This window comes from Salvelinus sp. IW2-2015, linkage group LG15 (assembly GCF_002910315.2).
Source record: "Salvelinus sp. IW2-2015 linkage group LG15, ASM291031v2, whole genome shotgun sequence".
Classification (NCBI taxonomy): domain Eukaryota; kingdom Metazoa; phylum Chordata; class Actinopteri; order Salmoniformes; family Salmonidae; genus Salvelinus; species Salvelinus sp. IW2-2015.
Window position 1 is genome coordinate 18728325 of NC_036855.1, and position 18398 is coordinate 18746722.

General features: G+C 40.9%; 1 protein-coding gene across 1 annotated transcript; it reads right to left on the bottom strand.

The window, feature by feature from the left end:
* Positions 1–3679: 3679 nt before the first annotated feature.
* On the bottom strand, positions 3680–7000 carry LOC111974585 (frizzled-10-like). Its single transcript, XM_024002424.2, has 2 exons — positions 6231–7000; positions 3680–5965 (listed from the first exon to the last, which is right to left on the bottom strand). The coding sequence occupies exons 1-2, from the start codon at positions 6240–6242 to the stop codon at positions 4211–4213; spliced, it is 1767 nt and encodes a 588-aa protein (XP_023858192.1). The 5' UTR covers positions 6243–7000; the 3' UTR covers positions 3680–4210.
* Between the last annotated feature and the right edge of the window lie 11398 nt (positions 7001–18398).

Here is an 18398-nt window from a genome sequence, read left to right on the forward strand (position 1 = left end):
TCTACTATTATTCTGACATTTCACATTCTTAAAATAAAGTGTCAGGAATTGTGAAAAACTGAGTTTAAATGTATTTGGCTAAGGTGTATGTAAACTTACGATTTCAACTGTAAGTGGCGATCTCTCAACAATCATTCTCATGATAGCACATTGTTAATAGTCAGTGACAAATATCATATCTAAGCAGCGCTTGGCTTGATTAAAACCCTGGATGGGAGACCAAAGGGTAGATAAAGCAATTTTCCATAGGTGCTCTTTGAAGAGTATTTTTAAAGGAAAACTACCCAAAAGCAGTCTTTTGGTTTAAGTTGCATGAGTCCATTGTTGACATAGTCCCAAAATGTTTTGAATGTCAGCAATCAACTTTTCAAGACATATGACTTTCAAAATACAGAAATACAGCCAGTATGATGCATTTTGGATCATATGATGTTGCGTTTTGCATCATAAGATACTTGATGCGATTGTGATGTGTTGTCTCACCTAGCTATTTTAAGATGAATGTACTAATTGTAAGTTGCTAAATGACTAAAATGTACATGTACAATTAATAATGTTGAAGATCTGATGTTGTTTTAAAGGTACAAATTCAACATATTTTATACAAGGTTTGTCTATGTTGAAATGTGGTTACCATGATGACATAATCCCGTGGTTTAAAATTCAACCTCCAAACAACATTGATTACTTTTTCAAATCCAATGTATTTTCCACGTAGGTTTAAAGRCACAATACGTTGACAAATTAGGTTGAAACAACGTTGATTCAAACAGTTTGTGCCCAGTGGGTGAGCTGATCACAAGCAGAAGCTCCGGTCTCTTTTGTCAAACACTGTACACTTCCCCCAAAAGACTGCTGCTGTAGAGAACTACAGTATGTGAGTGTCGTATTAACAGGAGAGTTGTTGAGAGGAAAAGTTGCGAMGAAGCGAAGGGTGAGAGAATGAGAGAGTGAGTGTGATAGGGGCTGTGGGGGGTGAGTGAGGCCTTTCAGATTGGGGCCATGGTCATTCTTTGAGATATGGTGATCTGAAGACCCTTAGCCCCAGTCACATGCCGGCTGCCAGATTCCCCACTGGGACAAACAAAACATGTTGTCTACCAGACCATCACTAGGGACAACAACTGGGCTATGAGAGGGGCCATATGACACACACACTATCTAATGAGCCACTTGGTTGATTCAATCATAGCTCCAGACCTATAAAGCCTTTGCACTGTTAGGGGAAAACAATGCCAGCAATGAGGAATAGCAGGTCTAATCATCTGTGATACAGTGTCTTGAAAGCAAGAACTCTACCTCAGAGAAATTCAGAAGCATGTGTAGTTTATTCCAAAACATTTTGGGCTGACACTACTGTGCCCTTGCTCACATACTATTTTCTTTTCAAATGGAAACACTGAAGTAACTTAGAAGCATACGCTCCAGAGGAAGAGGTTGGTAACTGTCATATTTACAGCTTTCCCAGACACCTTGGGGGCTGTTATCCAGGTGGCCTCTGTTGAAGCCCTCGAAAACACTCACCTTTTTCATAACACGGAGTATCAATAGACACTGCTTGAATTTGATTCAGCCAGTGAGTCATGTGCTTTTCACTGTTAAAACGGGTTGGGCTGATGCTGGAACTTGAATGCCCTCAGGGGAGAGCACATATTTACACTCAACCTGCGACATTATTATACCTGGGTCTGGGAGATCTTCTCATGCATATTAAAACCCACAAAACCTTAAAGTTAAAATGAAGGTGCACAATGATCCTTGTTTTTTGGTGTTTTCTGAAATGGTCTCTTATGGTATGACCTAATGAAATTGGGCAATTCAGTGCTGGTAGTTGAGTATTCAAGTCTAATAGGCTAAAAAGTACCCTCACATTAGAATGACATTGTACACACTTGGTCTTGTGCTGTAACCTCTCCAGATCCTAAAGACAAAACCCAGAGGGTAGCTGGGCTCATATTAGTGGGGTTTCCACTCCAAAATGGACTTGTAGTTTGAAGGGGATGTGGCCTGAATTTTACTTAACCTTTATTTAACCAGGCAAGTCATTTAAGAACAAATTCCTATTTACAATGACGGCCTGTTTACATAATTGTTTACAGTGTGAGAGCATTTAACCCCCACCCAAATTACGCTAACAAATATATTAGTTTGTCAATAGCCTACCATGCTATTGAAAACTAGTCTCAGTCAAAACGATAGCCTGAAATCCAGGCCAGATGTGTCTTTAGAAATATCACTATGCCTGGGTGATAAGAGGAGGGTAGATGACAGATATTGTTTATTTTGTTTGCAGTTATCCTCTTCTCAAAGCCAGACCCTTCAAACTGCCTAATCCTGTCCTGAATGACTGTAGGATTATTGCATAATCCCCATCCCTAAAACACACACGCATGAAAACACACGTGACTGAATCAGTGGCCTGACAAAAAAGCACAAAAACAAAATCATTATCTGTGTTATCTGAACTTAACTGCATAGATGTTCATCTGTAGGCCTAAAGAAGTCAGAGCAGAACTGTAATTCGAGAAAAAACATTAAAAGCAGTGGACTGATTATCTCAGAAACATAATCAAAGCCTGACTTGATTGAGTTATTTGAGTGAGAGGTTATTTGTGAGATGATCATATCAGACCCTTATTTGCATATTACGTTTGTTTTGTTTTTGGTTCACAGTTTCTCCGTTTATTTCTAACATGAAATCAGGCACTTTTTTATCTAGTCTTCGAGTTTAGCACCTTTTTTCTTGCGATGAAATAAATCGAAGGCTCTAGATAAAAATGGTCTGATTTCATATGTTACAAATAAACGGAAAAACTGTGAACCAAAAACAAAACAAACTTAAAAGCCTTTGTTTCCTTATAGCTTATGTATGAAACATGGAAGTGAACAGAAACATTTTAATAGGAATGGAATATGAAAGCCTCGCTTTAAAAATGGTTGACTCTACAATAATATAAAAGTGCTTTGTTCATAATCTCTTTGATGTCATCAAACTTTTTTCTATTAGTCATCTCTAATAAATGCGCTATGGAGGGAGCGGGCTCTGGATTACCCATGATGCTTTCCTTTTCAACAATTAAAACAGACGTGTACAGATGCCATTGTTTCTTCATCCTGTATGTACTTCATTGAGAGCGCACTCCATTCTATCAGGTATCAACAGAAGTCTGAGTATTCATAAGGCTAACATCAAACACCAATGTGTCTATGTAATTAAAAGCATAAACCTCTCAAAAGAGAGATACATGAAGTCAAGTGTGTGCACGGCTCCACGGGCTCTCAACACACACACACCACAACACACACACACACACACACCACACACACACACACACACACACACACACACACACACACACACACTACAGTGGATGATTGAAATATTCCATACCTTCACATCAATGGTTAGTGACGACTATCTTCAAATGTCCAATGTAATAATGTCATTGAGAAATGTGCTTTTTGTAAAACCCATTGTGAACTCATTCACATGACATATAAAACCCACACAGTTATAATATACAGTTCCAGTTTAGGACATTTAAAACTGGAATGTTTTATTATTATTTTTTATAAAATATGAACTTCAAGAAATATATACAAATGCTCCCTTGTGCTATAAAACAGCAAAGATACAACAACAGGAAAACTGTCTGTACAAATAGGAACTTTTGCGATGTCCAGTGCTTGTTGATTTATTTGTGGCATGATTTTGCGTCACACTACAGTCCATGCAATCCTGAGCCCCTTTCAACAGCTGCTTTCTCACTTCAGTCCAAACATGTGACACTGCCTTGATTTCCATTAAAAAGCCACACAACGCAACACTAAAGGGTCTCGATCTCCCAGACCATTCACTCCCTTTGTCAGAGTCTCTTCATTGTCTTCATCTGTTTCTACAGTACTGTCTTTTTTGTCACTAAGGAAAACATCTATTGCACATCCAAATGGTTTATTCCCATTTCTTTGTCTTGGAAACAAAAAGTTTTTTCCCTCTATCATGTTCTTAAATGGATAAGTGGTTCCAGGAGTAGCAGATATTTTAAACAAAGGCTGTCCTTGTAGCTTGAGATGGATCAAGATAACAAAAAAACACTTAGAATAAATATGAACATTGTTGTCTCTTGTTGGCACTCTGATTAAAAAGTCTGTTTTAGGTAAGGGCTTTAGAAGGATTTTGGTTTCGCAGACTGTCTGTGAGAGCGCCAGCTCATACGCATGTAGGAGGGGGCCTGGTAGGCTCATACTTTGTGTTGTGCGCTTTGAGTGCTGGGTGAGGCTTGATGTAAGGCCCACTGCTTGTGAACACACGGGCAGCCTTCCTCCTAGTCCTCTTCTTCAGCTTCCTGCTAAACACATTCTGCCACGACTGCAGTGTTTTTGAGGTCCAGATCCACATGCCACTCGTGATGCCCACCACTAACAGCATGAAGATCTTAACCATGAAGATCTCCACAGCTGGGATGGAGCTCTTCATACCACACTCCTCAGACTCTGCATTGTTCCTGCTGCTGTCAACACACTTCTGCTCCACGGCCAGGCTCCTCCAGTAGTCCATGTTGAGCCTCTCGTAGAAGTAGCAGGCGATAACGCAGGTGGCAGGTACAGTGTAGAGGACCGAGAACACTCCGATCCGTACCATCAGCTTCTCCAGTTTATCCGTGTTCTCCCCCTCCGTCTTCATGATCTTGCGGATGTGGAACAGGGCCACGAAGCCTGACAGCAGGAAGGAGGTGCCGATGATGAGGTAGCAGGAGAGTGGGATGAGCACGAAGCCTGTGAGAGCTTTCACGTCCATGCTGCCCACATAGCACACCCCCGTCAGCTCGTCCCCCGCCACCTTCCTCATCACCAGGATCATGATGGTCTTGATGGCCGGGATGGCCCAGGCCGCCAGGTGGAAGTAGCTGCTGTTGGCCTCGATGGCCTCGTGGCCCCACTTCTTCCCTGCAGCCAGGAACCAGGTGAGTGTGAGGATGACCCACCAGAGGGAGCTGGCCATGCCGAAGTAGTAGAGGATGAGGAAGACGATGGTGCAGCCCGTGCTTTCCAGTCCCTCCTGGATGATGTACTGGACCCCACTGTCCCGGTCACAGGCGATGTTGTCTGCCCCCACAAACAGACGGATCAGGTAGCCCACAGAGTAAACACAGTAGGACATAGAGAGGAAGATAATGGGCCTCTCAGGGTATTTGAAGCGCTGCGGGTCGATAAGGAAGGTGAGGACAGTGAATGAGCTGGAGATGAAGCAGAGGATGGACCAGATAGCCATCCACACCAGAGAGAACTGCTTATCTCCCTGACTCCAGTACACATCCACTTTGGGGTAGCACTTGGGGGCGCAGGACTCACTCTTCTGCACATAGTGGAACTTGCCTGGGTTACTGCAGGTCTCCTTGCTCTCCGTCTCCTTCATGGGCCGCTGAAGCCTGAAGTCAGGACGCTGGGTGTGGGAGCCTTTGGGGGGCTCGTCTGAGCCGTTGTTGGGGGCCTCCATGCAGAGGTTGTTGGGGTCATTTTTAGTAGGTAGTCTGGAGCAGTCCAGGGAGTCAGGCCAGCGGAAGTTGAACTGCTCCATGATAGGGGAGCACTTTTGCCTGGCCTGCTCACACATCACTCTGCAGGCAGGGATTGGGGTGGATACCTGCTCTGTGCACATAGGTGCATACAGCGAACAGAGAAAAAACTTGAGGTGAGTGTGGCATCCAAACCCTATGAGAGGGGCAAACTCATGTAGCTTGATGGCTGCCTCATTCTGGTCCTCATGGCCCATCAGATTGGGCATCCTTGTCATGTTGTAGCCAATGTCCTTACATAGGGGGATGACAATCTGTTGACATCTCCCTTCACCCGGCCGGTCAGGGTCTATGGAGCTAATGGCTGAGCAGCCACCACTCAGACAGACCAGCAGCACATTGACGAGGCTCAGTTTAGCAGTGGAATGCATAGTCTCTCCTCTTTGAACCTTTTAGTGGCAAACAATTTAAGATAAAATGTCACTTACGATAAAGCAGAAGTTGCGTCTATACAGGAAAGGCCTACTAAAAAGCTTTGTGTAGCATATTTTTTTAATGAATGTGCAAAACTGTGGATGAAAACTCACAATTGTCTATGAAAAAACCATTGTTTCCCCTTTTTACGTGTAGTCTAATTCCTTTGATTACAATTTAACTCCAGAGACAATTCCAAAAAAGTGTAAATCGTTTTCTTTTAAAATAATGGTCGCTTACCATAATGTCCATGCTTTGAAGTGTATCAATTTGTTCCAGAAAAATCCAACATGTTAAGAGATTAAATGCATTTACGGTAGTTGTGCCTAGTCCGTTGCACAATTTATTGTTTTGTCTGCCTTGGTTCTTTTTCTGATTGGATAAACGTTTTCCGATCCAAACAAACGCTTCTAAAAGTGCGTTAAGGGACAGTACTCCTCGGTTTCAACAACGTCAGGACAGAATCCTCCAGTCTCTGTCCTGCACATAGACATTAAAATCAGGTCCTGCAGCACGAATGGAACCAGTCTGTCATTTACCAACTCAACTAAATTGCTCTTCCTCTTGCACCGCGTTTGAGTAGCCTAAGTGCGTACGATAAATCCACGCAAACGGTGTAGTAACCTTATTAACTAAAACAGAGTTGAGGTCTATTCCTGACTAACCACTCCAGAGACAGACCTATTCAGTTTGGACTGGTTGGTGGCATTTCTCGTTTGAGCTTGTCGTTGCCACTGTCCTGGGCTAACCTGCCAAAAGATCCGCCTTCAAAGACAGCTACTTTGCATAAGAAAGATGAAACTGACACGGTGATTTTTTTCAAATGGTGCGGAACAGCCTGTAGAGTAGACCAACCATCACAGCATTTTAGAGCTTGTTCGCAGCAAACTACTGTTGTTCGCAGCAAACTACTCATTGGCCATTTGCCCCATTTTCCGACTAAAACTTTAAATAGAAAAGTGTCCGAATTTAGCACGTTACAGCGCAGGTATATGCAGACACCAAACACACCAGACAAACCATCTGGCTTTCTGTATCTTTCCAATCGAGATAGATGTGTTCTTTTCTTTGCCACAACTGACAATTTTCACGGTCCGTGCATTGTGGGAAAATAGAATGAGGCTGAGATAAGAGTTTTTCTCTCTCAATTCCCCTTAACTCTTTTGTGAGACGTTGTGAGTGCGTTAACGTGTTGACAAAAAGCAACAAGTTAAAAAACCACTAAAGCAACCACTAGCCGAAACAATGTGAATAATGTTTTCCTTCTATTTCCAACATAATTATAGGCTATGACCTGATGTAGGCTATGGAGATCCCCATTTCATCACCGAATAGCCCATTCGTAATTGTTTCAGGAATAGGTTACATTGTTTTGTGTGGAATTTGAACTACAGTAAAATCCATATTCAATATACAAGGGACTTATGCTCAGGAGGTACTTAGAATGAACTCCATGTTTAGCATTAAGTAGGCTTTTAGTGACTCAGACATCTATTTATAATTTATCCATATAGCCACCTTCAGGCATACATGTGAATATTCACATTAGTCCTCAGGGATCTTTGCTGCCTTTAATGTCTGCACATGTATGTCCATTTAAAAGAGACAGACACACAAAGTGCAGTAATATTTCCACTTGACCAATCTAGTCAAAAAGCTGCTCACCACCTTCCATTAAACGCACCTGTTCCCTCCTAACCAAGTAGGAACCTTTTCACAATTTACTATTCAGTCATTTACAACACTTAATTTCCAGCCCTCATACATTTTACCAGACACRTTTCACAATAAAACATTTTATAAGATACTTTCAAACCCATTATCACACAGTTGGACCTATAGTTATTTTTCTTTACACAAATGCTAGCATGTTTCAAGCTTTTCTCCCATGTCTATAATGAACATAATTTTTTTTACCTTTATTTAACTAGGCAAGTCAGTTAAGAACAAATTCTTATTTTCAATGACAGCCTAGGAACAGTGGGTTAACTGCCTTGTTCAGGGGCAGCACGACAGATTTTTACCAGCTCATAGATTCAATCTTGTAACCTTTCGGTTACTAGTCCAACGCTCTAACCACTAGGCTACCAGCTGCCCCATATATAGGCCTAGAGCTTTTACATCATGATTGATTTTAAATCAGTCTTCTTTCTGTAAGAAAATCCTATCATAACAAAACTGATTGTTTGCACATTTATTTCACAAAATGATACGGTTTATTCTTTCAATAAAAGAGGATGTCTGAAAATCGGTTATAACCATTCTATAATGACCTATGAGAACATCTTAGTTCTCAATTGTAAATGGGTGGATTATGACGAAAGGAAAGCGCCTGAAGGAGAAACACTGATACAAAGTAATTTCAGTCTTGTTGGAGTTGATTCATCATCTGCATCTGATCTTGGCACTAAGGAGAGGCCTGGGTTACCACTAGGAGCTGTCAGTGCATACCACAGTTCAGGCCTAACCCCAGCAGTTATCTTCTGGTAGTGTCATAGTGCCAATGATTAGCGTAGGGTGGCTGTTATCTGTCTCTTTGTCTGTTCCCACAGACAGGCAGTGATGGGAAGAGTCTGTCTGGTGAGGCTTTAATGATGTCTCCTGTTAAAGTTATCTCAGAAGAGATTTCGTTGGGTTCAGTTCAGTTTCGATGTCTCTTTTTTTAAATTAACTGATTATGAAGTCAATGTAGGCTACTCATCTCTGTCTGTGGTAATAAAGGGGTGGCTATTATGAGCCTGGATGGAACAGTATTAGCTTAGCATTATCTCAGCACCTGTTCTCACACCCACTACAATCACTACATGCAATCCCCTATGGCATGTAACTGTACATGATAGAGGAACCATGTCCGTTGGATATACCCTTGAAGACATTTTAGATTTCCTTAGTGTCTCTCGCTGATTATGACTATTCTACTATGACAGTGCTGCTAGTTTGGGAGAGTGGTTACTACTGCGGTGATATGGACCTCAAAGTGAACCACATGCAGTCTAGCAGCATGGATCCATGGTTGAGGCGAGGGCCTCTGCAGCAGGGTGGCATGACAGAGAGAGAAGGATATGGAGGGCCCCTCCAGAGTGTCTGTGACACCAGATCCCTCATAGCTCAACTCACATTACCTTGTGAAAGTCTTTAGTTGGGAGATTTATACCCTCGTCTGCCCATGGTTTCCACCTCGGGTGAAATCCAGATCACAAGTAAACAGTGCTTTAAAAAAAGTGTGTTCGGGCAAGATGAGAAACATGGCACCAGCGTGCCTAAATGGTTTAGCACTGCATATCTCACTGGTGGCATTTCAGCTGTTGGTGCCCAATGTCTGGACGGAGCAGGAACATAAATACAGGTTATGAATACACTTCATTATGGACACATAATACCCTCTTTCTTATGTGTCACCTGCAGGTTAGCTGTTTATACTCYTCTAACTACGGTTACTACATTTGCCTGTGTCTCAGATCTGGACACGTCCTCCTCTTCTTAACACGTGAATCTATAATACTTTTATTTAATACCTCCTCAGTCACAATAACTCCTACAAGGACAACAGCTGACATGCCTGATCAGTTGCTCTCATTCAGAAGGACGTTTACTGTGTAACCAATACTTAATAGTCTAAAAAGATGACAACTTTAATGTGGAGAGATAGCATTGCATTGCATTCACAAGGCCAAAGCAATTGTGATCTCCATTTACTGAACATCTGGGTTTAGGACATATTTTTAAAGCAGATATCCACTCTTATTATCCATCTGTGCTTGTTTAGTGAAACATACAAGATAACATTGTCACAAAGCCTAATAAGAATACACAGTCTACTGGTTTGTTGTAATTCAGGCATCTTTGTTCTTGCTCTCTTCTTTCTTCCCATGATTGTTTTGCTGGTCATGATGATATGTCTTTGAAAATGAGAAGCAAAGGGGAGGAATCAGTGTTCAATCTATATCATCTTTATCTAGCTACTACTGTGTGATTTCTGTCTTTTTTCTGTCTACCTACCCCTTTTCCTTTTCATAGATTCACCCCCACCCCAGTATGCACGCACGCACGTACACACGCGCGCACGCACGCATGCACACACAATCAACTTTATCGCAATCTTTCCAACCACAACAACTCTATAAAGCAAGCAGTGCATTGCAGTTCCATCTCTGAGAAATCAGCAACTGTGAGATAATTCTGTAACTAATAAAGTGAAAGGGGCCCTTTGATGGCTGGAGCTGAAAAGATATTTTATTTTTTTGTGTGTGGGATTTAAGATGTGTGATTCTATGGAGCGAGCTGGCTCCCCTGCTGCTAGGCTCTGGCTAGAAGCTGGCCCCCTCTGGCTAATGTTATGGAGAATTGGAGGAATTTTCTGGCTGTCTTTTCCCTCAGCTCCCTTTTTCCTTTTGTTCCCTTTTGAAGAATGACTTTAGACATTTTATTTACATATTTAACTGTGGATGAAAGAAGCACAGGGTGAAAAAAGAAAGCTCCTTGGGTCCTTGTGGGAATATTGATAAGTTTAAATGAATGGAAAACGTATTAGCTATTTTATAAAATGATTTTAGTTAATGTTTTTTGTTAATGAAGTCTCAAATAGGAAGATGAGCATAGAGTATGGCAGAATGATAGTGATACTTTTGAATTGGACACCAACATTCTTCTGATATTCAATTTCATACAACTGTCTGGTGTGACGGCACAAATCCACCCAAACCATATCAAGCAAAATATCTTCCTTAATTACTTGTGGTTAAGTTGTAGCCCAGTCTGTTACAACATAAGAGAGGTATGCCATGGGAGCGAGAGGGGGACGTTTTAGACATGTTTTGTATTGTTGGCAGAGCTGAAAGGGCATGTTGATTAAACGAACGGGTGGGGTTGGGGTATAATCTTCTTAACCAAGGGCCTCTTCTCCTCATTCATGGCCCACAATAAGAAGAAACAACCCTCTCTGTTGGAGGTGACACTATTTATCCAGATTCCCTGCGCATTGTTCAGGGCTCCTGTTCTCCCTCACAATCACATGTATTTATTTACTATTCGATTTTAGTTCATTCTGCTCCAATTATATACAGTGGGGTCTGAAATTATTGACACCCTGATAAATGAGCCAAGATTTCTGTATAAAAAAATWATTAAAATACTGAGCTATATTGTATGCACATTTTTGGGGGAAATTGTATTATATATACTAATACAATTGTTCAGATAAAGAGACTTTGTTTAATAAGTAATATTTTTTTTTCTCAAAAAGTTAGGGGTCAAAATGATTGACACCTCTGTTTTTAATACCTTTCAATACCTACCATGGCGAGGATAACGGCATTTTTCTCAAATGTTTTATGAGTTGGAGAAAACATTGTGAGGGATCTGAGACCATTCCTCCATACAGAATCCTTCCAGATCCTTGATATCCTTTGTCTGCACTTATGGACTGCCGTCTTCAATTCAAACCACAGGCTTTCGATGCGTTTCAAGTGTCGAGACTGAGATGGTCATTGCAAAATTTGGATTTTGTGGCCAATTAACCATTTATTTGGGGATATCTTATGTGTGCTTGGGGTTGTAGTCTTGCTTGAACATCCACCCCACTGTATGTTGTTAGATAGTACAGGGTATATTTTACCAATAAGGCTCAGGTGTTTGTAATGTAAATGGACGTTATTACTTCGTGTCAGTCATAAGTAATAATTCACTTATTTAAAAAAAAGTTTAGTCCGGAAAGGTGGTCAAATATTGCTTCTGTCCAACCCAGAGTGTGTGAATGACAACAGAAAATGTAGAGGAATATACTTTAGATGGTAGAACAATAAGTGAGAAACCGTAGCCCAGTTTACTAAGAATATTCCATAAATGTCTGCAAGAATATACCTTTTTCTTTCCCATTTGAAGTGCAAGCACTTTAATAAGAGCATCAGTTTAGGTAAAGGGTCAGACGTTTTGAGGAAATGCATATGAATCCGGCAATTAATTATTTAAAAGCCCTGCAAAACATCAAAGCCCCCAGGATTCTTTGCACATATGGTTTTAATAGTTCAATAAAAATGACTTATTAATGAGGGCAAATTTTTCAACTCTTCCTCTTCACTCAGCTCCATGAAAGGCTGCTTTATCTCAGTCACAAGCAGCCATCCTTATATAATCTAGTCTACTGGTGCAGTGGTGTCGTGGATGCAGCGAGTCGAACAGCCCGTAGTGGAAAACCAACCCAATGGTGGTATGTGTCCACTGTGTTGGTGGATGATTAAAGAGGTGGTGGAAAAAGTACTCAATTGTCATACTTAAGTAAAAGTAAAGATACCTTAATAGAAAATGACTCAATTAAAAGTGAAAGTGACCCAGTAAAATACTCTTGAGTAAAAGTCTAAAAGTATTTGGTTTTAAATATACTTAAGTATCAAAAGTAAAAGTATAAATCATTTCAAATTCCTTATATTAAGCAAACAAGATGGCACAATTTTCTTGTTTTTTAAATTTACAGATAGCCAGGGCCACACAACAAAACTCAGACATAATTTACAAATGAAGCATTTGTGTTCAGTGAGTCTACCAGATCAGAGGCGGTAGTGATGACTAGGGATGTTCTCTTGATAAGTGTGTGAATTTTACAATTTTCCTGTCCTGCTATAAGCATTAAAATGTAAAAGTACTTTTGGGTGTGAGGGGAAATGTATGGAGTAAAAAGTACATTATTCTCTTTAGGAATGTAGTGAAGTAAAAGGTAAAGTTGTCAAAACTATAAATAGCAAAGTAAAGTACAGATACCCTAAAAAACTACTTAAGTGGTACTTTAAAGTATTTTGATTTAAGTACTTTACACCACTGGATTAAAAGCTGCTAGTTTTTATAGTGTGGAGTAGTAGGGAGTTGATGATGACGAATGCATCCATACAACCGGGGAAAGTCTCACCCGCACGGTGACAGTCCTGCAATAGACACAGTGTTGTAATTCATTATGTTTGTTATGTATCAGATCCAATAATGTCTGAGGCTCCTTTGAAAAGGGCAATATTAGTTTAGTAGTTTGTTCTACTTCATCCTCCTTTCAAGTGGTCATCGTTTAACAGCCATAAGAGGAGGAGGAGGAGAAGAAGGCGTCCCCTCTGAGTCTGCTCACCAGCTCCAGACTGAGCACTGAACCAAAACAGTTACAGTTAACTGCTTGCAAAACACATTTTTGCTGGGAAAGTAATTTTAGATGCGATGGGAATCTGTGGTGCAAGACTTGGTTTGCTACTTAACGAAGTTTCTCTGAACACAGAGTGTTTAACGAACATTCCAGTTTAGAAGGAGCAACGAACGAGGATGATAAAAAAAAAAAAAGTGTAAACAACTAAAGGCTCTCATTGGAGAGGAGAATTGATGGAAATATTAGCCAGAGTCTTCGTGGGGGCACTTGAGTGTGAATTGCTAATCAGGAAGGCCTTCTCTTTTCTAATCCCTCTTTGAGGCCATCCTGGAATCAGTGCGTCTGGGGAGACTCCCCACTGCTTCTGGCTCTGGAGGTTCCATTCAGAGCCACAGTCCTCCTGCACCATTCCCACAGTCCCCTCACACTGTGCAACACAGCCGAGCAAACACACACACACACACACACACACACACACACACACACACACCACACACACACACACACACACACACACACACACCACACCACACCACACCAAACACACACACATCCTGCTCCAACCAAATTAGATTAGACCATTCCCTTTCTCCCCAGCAAGGCACTGGCCTTTTCTCGGGTTAGACCTTTATCTTACCCTTTTGTCTCTGTTCCAAAAAAGAGAAACAAATTCCCAAACAACTCCCCCTTATGAAGGCACTGGTGTAGAAACGGGGCAGGGAAGGGCAGCCATCTTTAAACCGACCTTAGGTGATTTCATAATATCACTCCCCCATTCGTTCCACTGCTCTAATGATGTGTAGAGCAGTGAGAACAAGGCCAGCTGTGCTGCATGTCAACCTGTTATTTCACAATAGCAAGGAGCCACCTTTTATCACCAACATTGAGGATCTCTTTATACCAGCCCCTCTCTAACATTGTCTTACTTTAGCTCTGCTTGCTCGTAAATCCTTCCATAAATAGACTTCCGCTCATTCTTTCAAATCTGTCCACAATAGATCATCTACGGTTAACTGAGCTGTTTGTGATTGATGGACCTCTATAATTAAATTAAATCAAAGTTTATTGGTTGTGTACACAGATTTGCAGATATTATCAAAGGTGCACCGAAATGCTTATACACCACTGGCCTGTGATGTGTTTGTTTTCTAGTTCATCAGTTTGGGACACTCGCACAAGTAAAATATACTTTTGGGTTTTAGAGATTATTTTATAGGAAAAGCCTCATGAAGGCTTCCTCCCAGTACAGTGTGCAGCCATCCCAAAAGCAGCAAATGGAGAGCAAAGCTAAATTAAAGCTGACTCATTCAAAACAGATAAAAATGTGTGAGCCTGTAGCAATATGTTCGCTACTGATTTCCTCCTTTGCCTGGACTCCCTCGGACTGGGCTGGCTGTGTGCAGGGCTAGGAGGCTCCTGTGCTGCCTGGTGCAGAGAGAGAGGAAATTAGTATCGATAACGACAAAGAGCCATAATGATGAGGACTAGATATATCATGCTCAGAGTGATTGAGATACCTGTGCCTTATTCTAAAATGGATTAAATCGCTTTTTCCCCTCATCAATCTACACACAATACCCCATAATGACAAAGCAAAACAGGTTTTTAGAATTTTTACAAATGTATTAAAAATGAAAAACGGAAATATCAAATTTACATACGCACTCAACAAAGTACTTAGTAAAGGGTCTGAATGCTCAACAAAGTACTTTGTTGAAGCACATTTGGCAGCGATTACAGCCTCGAGTCTTCTTGGATATGACGTTACAAGCTTGGCAGACCTGTATTTGGGGAGTTTCTCCCATTCTTCTCTGCAGAACCTCTCAAGCTCTGTCAGGTTGGATATGGAGCATCGCTGCACAGCTATTTTCTGGTCTCTCCAAAGATGTTTGATTGGGCTCAAGTCCGGGCTCTGGCTAGGCCACTCAAGGACATTCAGAGACTTGTCCCGAAGCCACACCTGCGTTGTCTTGGCTGTGTGCTTAGGGTTGTTGTCCTGTTGGAAGGTGAACCTTTGCCACAGTCTGAGATCCTGAGAGCTCTGGAGAAGGTTTTCATCAAGGATCTCTCTGTACTTTGCTCTGTTCATCTTTCCCTCGATCCTGACCAGTCTCCCAGTCCCTGTCGCTGAAAAAACATCCCCACAGCATGATGCTGTCACCACCATGCTTCACTGTAGGGATAGTGCCCGGTTTCCTCCATACGTGACGCTTGGCATTCAGGCCATACAGTTCAATCTTGGTTTCATCAGACCAGAGAATCTTGTTTCTCATGGTCTGAGAATCCTTTAGGTGTCTTTTGGCAAACTCCAAGCGACTGTCATYTGCCTTTTATTGAGGAGTGGCTTCCGTCTGGCCACTCTATCATAAAGGCCTGATTGGTGGAGTGCTGTAGAGATGGTTGTCCTTCTGGAGGGTTCTCCCATCTCCACAGAGGAATTCTAGAGCTCTGTCAGGCTGACCATCGGGTTCACCTCCCTGACCAAGGCCCTTCTCCCCCGATCGCTCAGTTTGGCCGGGCGGACAGTTCTTGGAAGAGTTTTGGTGGCTCCAAAACTTCTTCCATTTCCCGAATAATGGAGGCCACTGTGTTCTTGGGGACCTTCAATGCTGCAGAAATGTTTGGTACCCTTCCCCAGATCTGTACCTCGACACAATCCTGTCTTTGAGCTCTATGAACAATTCCTTCAACATCATGGCTTGATTTTTGCACTGACACCATTCTATACACCAAATGTACTGTACATTGCCATTTTCAGAATACTGCTTCTTACTTAATATGATTAAATTTGCTGCAGTGAAGAAGAAAAACATTTTGACATCAATGAATACCTGGAACTTTGGCACAACGGTATCACTGACCATAGGGACATACAGTACAGTGCATTTGGAAAGTATTCAGACCCCCTTGCTTTTTCCACATTTTGTTACGTGACAGCTTTTTCTAAACTTGATTTTTTTTAAATCCTCATTAATCTACACACTATAACCCATGATGTCAATGCAAAATACAGGTTTTTAGAAATGTTTGCAAATGTATAAAAAAAAACGGAAATACCTTATTTACATATGTATTCAGACCCTTTTCTGTAAGACTTGAAATTGAGCTCAGGTACATCCTGTTTCTATTGATTCCTTGACATGTTCTACAACATGATTGATTGGAGTAGACCTGTGGTAAATTCAATTGATTGGACATGATTTGGAAAGGCACACACCTGTCTATATAAGGTCCCACAGTTGACAGTGCATGTTTGCTGATTCACTGTATATTTCGTGTTGATGATTCATTGTTTTCTGTTGAGATTTGAATAACTTAAGTAAACTGTTTATACAGTGTCTTCAGAAAGTATTCACACCCATTGAACTTTTCCACATGTGTTCTTGCAGCCTGAATTTAAAACGGATCATATTGAGATTTTTGAGTACTGGCCTAGACACAATACCCCATAATGTCAAAGTGGAATTATGTTTTTTGACATTACAAATTAATAAAAATGAAAAGATGAAATGTCTTGAGTCAGTATTCAATTCCTTTGTTATGGAGTAAAATATGCTTAACAAGTCACATAACAATAAATTGCATGGACTCACTATTGTGTGCAATAATAGTGTTTAACATGATTTTTGAATGACTACCTCATCTCTATAGCCCACACATACAATGTCCCTCATTCGAGCAGTGAATTTCAAACACAGATTCAAATCACAAATAGGTTTTCCAATGCATCGCAAAGAAGGGCACCTATTGGTAGATGGGTAAAAAACTAAAAGCAGACATTGAATATCCCTTTGAGCATGTTAATTCCACTTTGGATGGTGTATCAATACATCCAGTCACCACAAAGATACAGGCGTCCTTCCTTACTCAGTTGCCTGAGAGGAAGGAAACTTCACCATGAGGCCAATGGTGACATTAAAACAGTTACAGAGTTTAATGGCTATGATAGGAGATAACTGAGGATGGATCAACATTGCAGTTACTCCATTATACTAACCTAATTGACAGAAGGAAGCCTGTACAGAATAAACATATTCCAAAACATGCATCCTGTTTGCAACAAGGCACTAAAGTAATACTGCAAAAAATAGTTTTTGTCCTGAATACAAAGTGTTATGTTTGGGGCCAATCCAATCCAACACATTACTGAGTACCACTCTTCATATTTTCTTGCATAGTGGTGGCTGCATCATGTTATGGGTATGCTTGTAATCGTTAAGGACTGGAGAGTTTGTCAGGATAAAAATAAATGGAATGGAGCTAAGCACAGGCAAAATCTTAGAGGAAAACCTGGTACAGTCTGCTTTCCACCAGACACTGGGAGATGAATTCACCTTTAAGCAGGACAGTAACCCAAAACACAAGGCCAAATCTACACTGCTTACCAAGAAAACAGTGAATGTTCCTGAGTAGCCGAGTTACAGTTTTGACTTAAATCTACTTGAAAATCTATTTTCAAGACCTGAAAATGGTTGTCTAGAAATAATATTGAAGAATTTTGAAAGAATAATGGGCAAATGTTGCACAATCCAGGTGTGGAAAGCTTTTAGAGACTTACCCAGAAAGTCTTACGGCTGTAATCGCTGCCAACGGTGAAGGTGCTTTTTCAAAGTATTAACTCAGGGGTGTGACTACTTATGCAAATTAGATATTTTTTCATTTTCAGAAAATGTGCAAACATTTCTAAAAACATGTTTTCACTTTGTCATTATGGGGTATTGTGTGCTGATATTTATTTTATATTTAATACATTTTGAATTCAGGCTGTAATACAACAAAATGTGGAATAAGTCAAGGGGTATGAATACTTTCTGAAGGCACTATATGAGCTGGCAAGCAAAAGCATTGGGATAATGTTGTTTTTTGCTGTTATTGTTTGTGATTTTGTTAAGTAAAGAAATAAGGGAACAAAGTTGTTTTCTCATGTTTTCTTTCCACCCGAGGCATGGTGCTCTATTTTAAGGAACCACATGTAGAGCCTCTCTTTCTGAAGTTTGTTTAGATTTGTGAGGACATTGAAGTGCACTTTTCCCAGACATTTTACTTGGAAGTAGTTATTTGCTTAAACTGTGCCTTGGTACAAAAACCCCAGCTAGAATGAAACCCTCCCAACGGTGTGCTGTAGCAGATATCTCTTTTTAATGAATGAAAATGGAAGTTTACTTGAACTTGATGATCCAATAATAACACAACACCAAGCAAAAACGCCTTGTTATGTGTGAGGATTGACTCAGGATAATTCTGGGTAATTTTGTGCGTTGCTTTGCACTGCAGCTTGTCGGCGAGGTTTA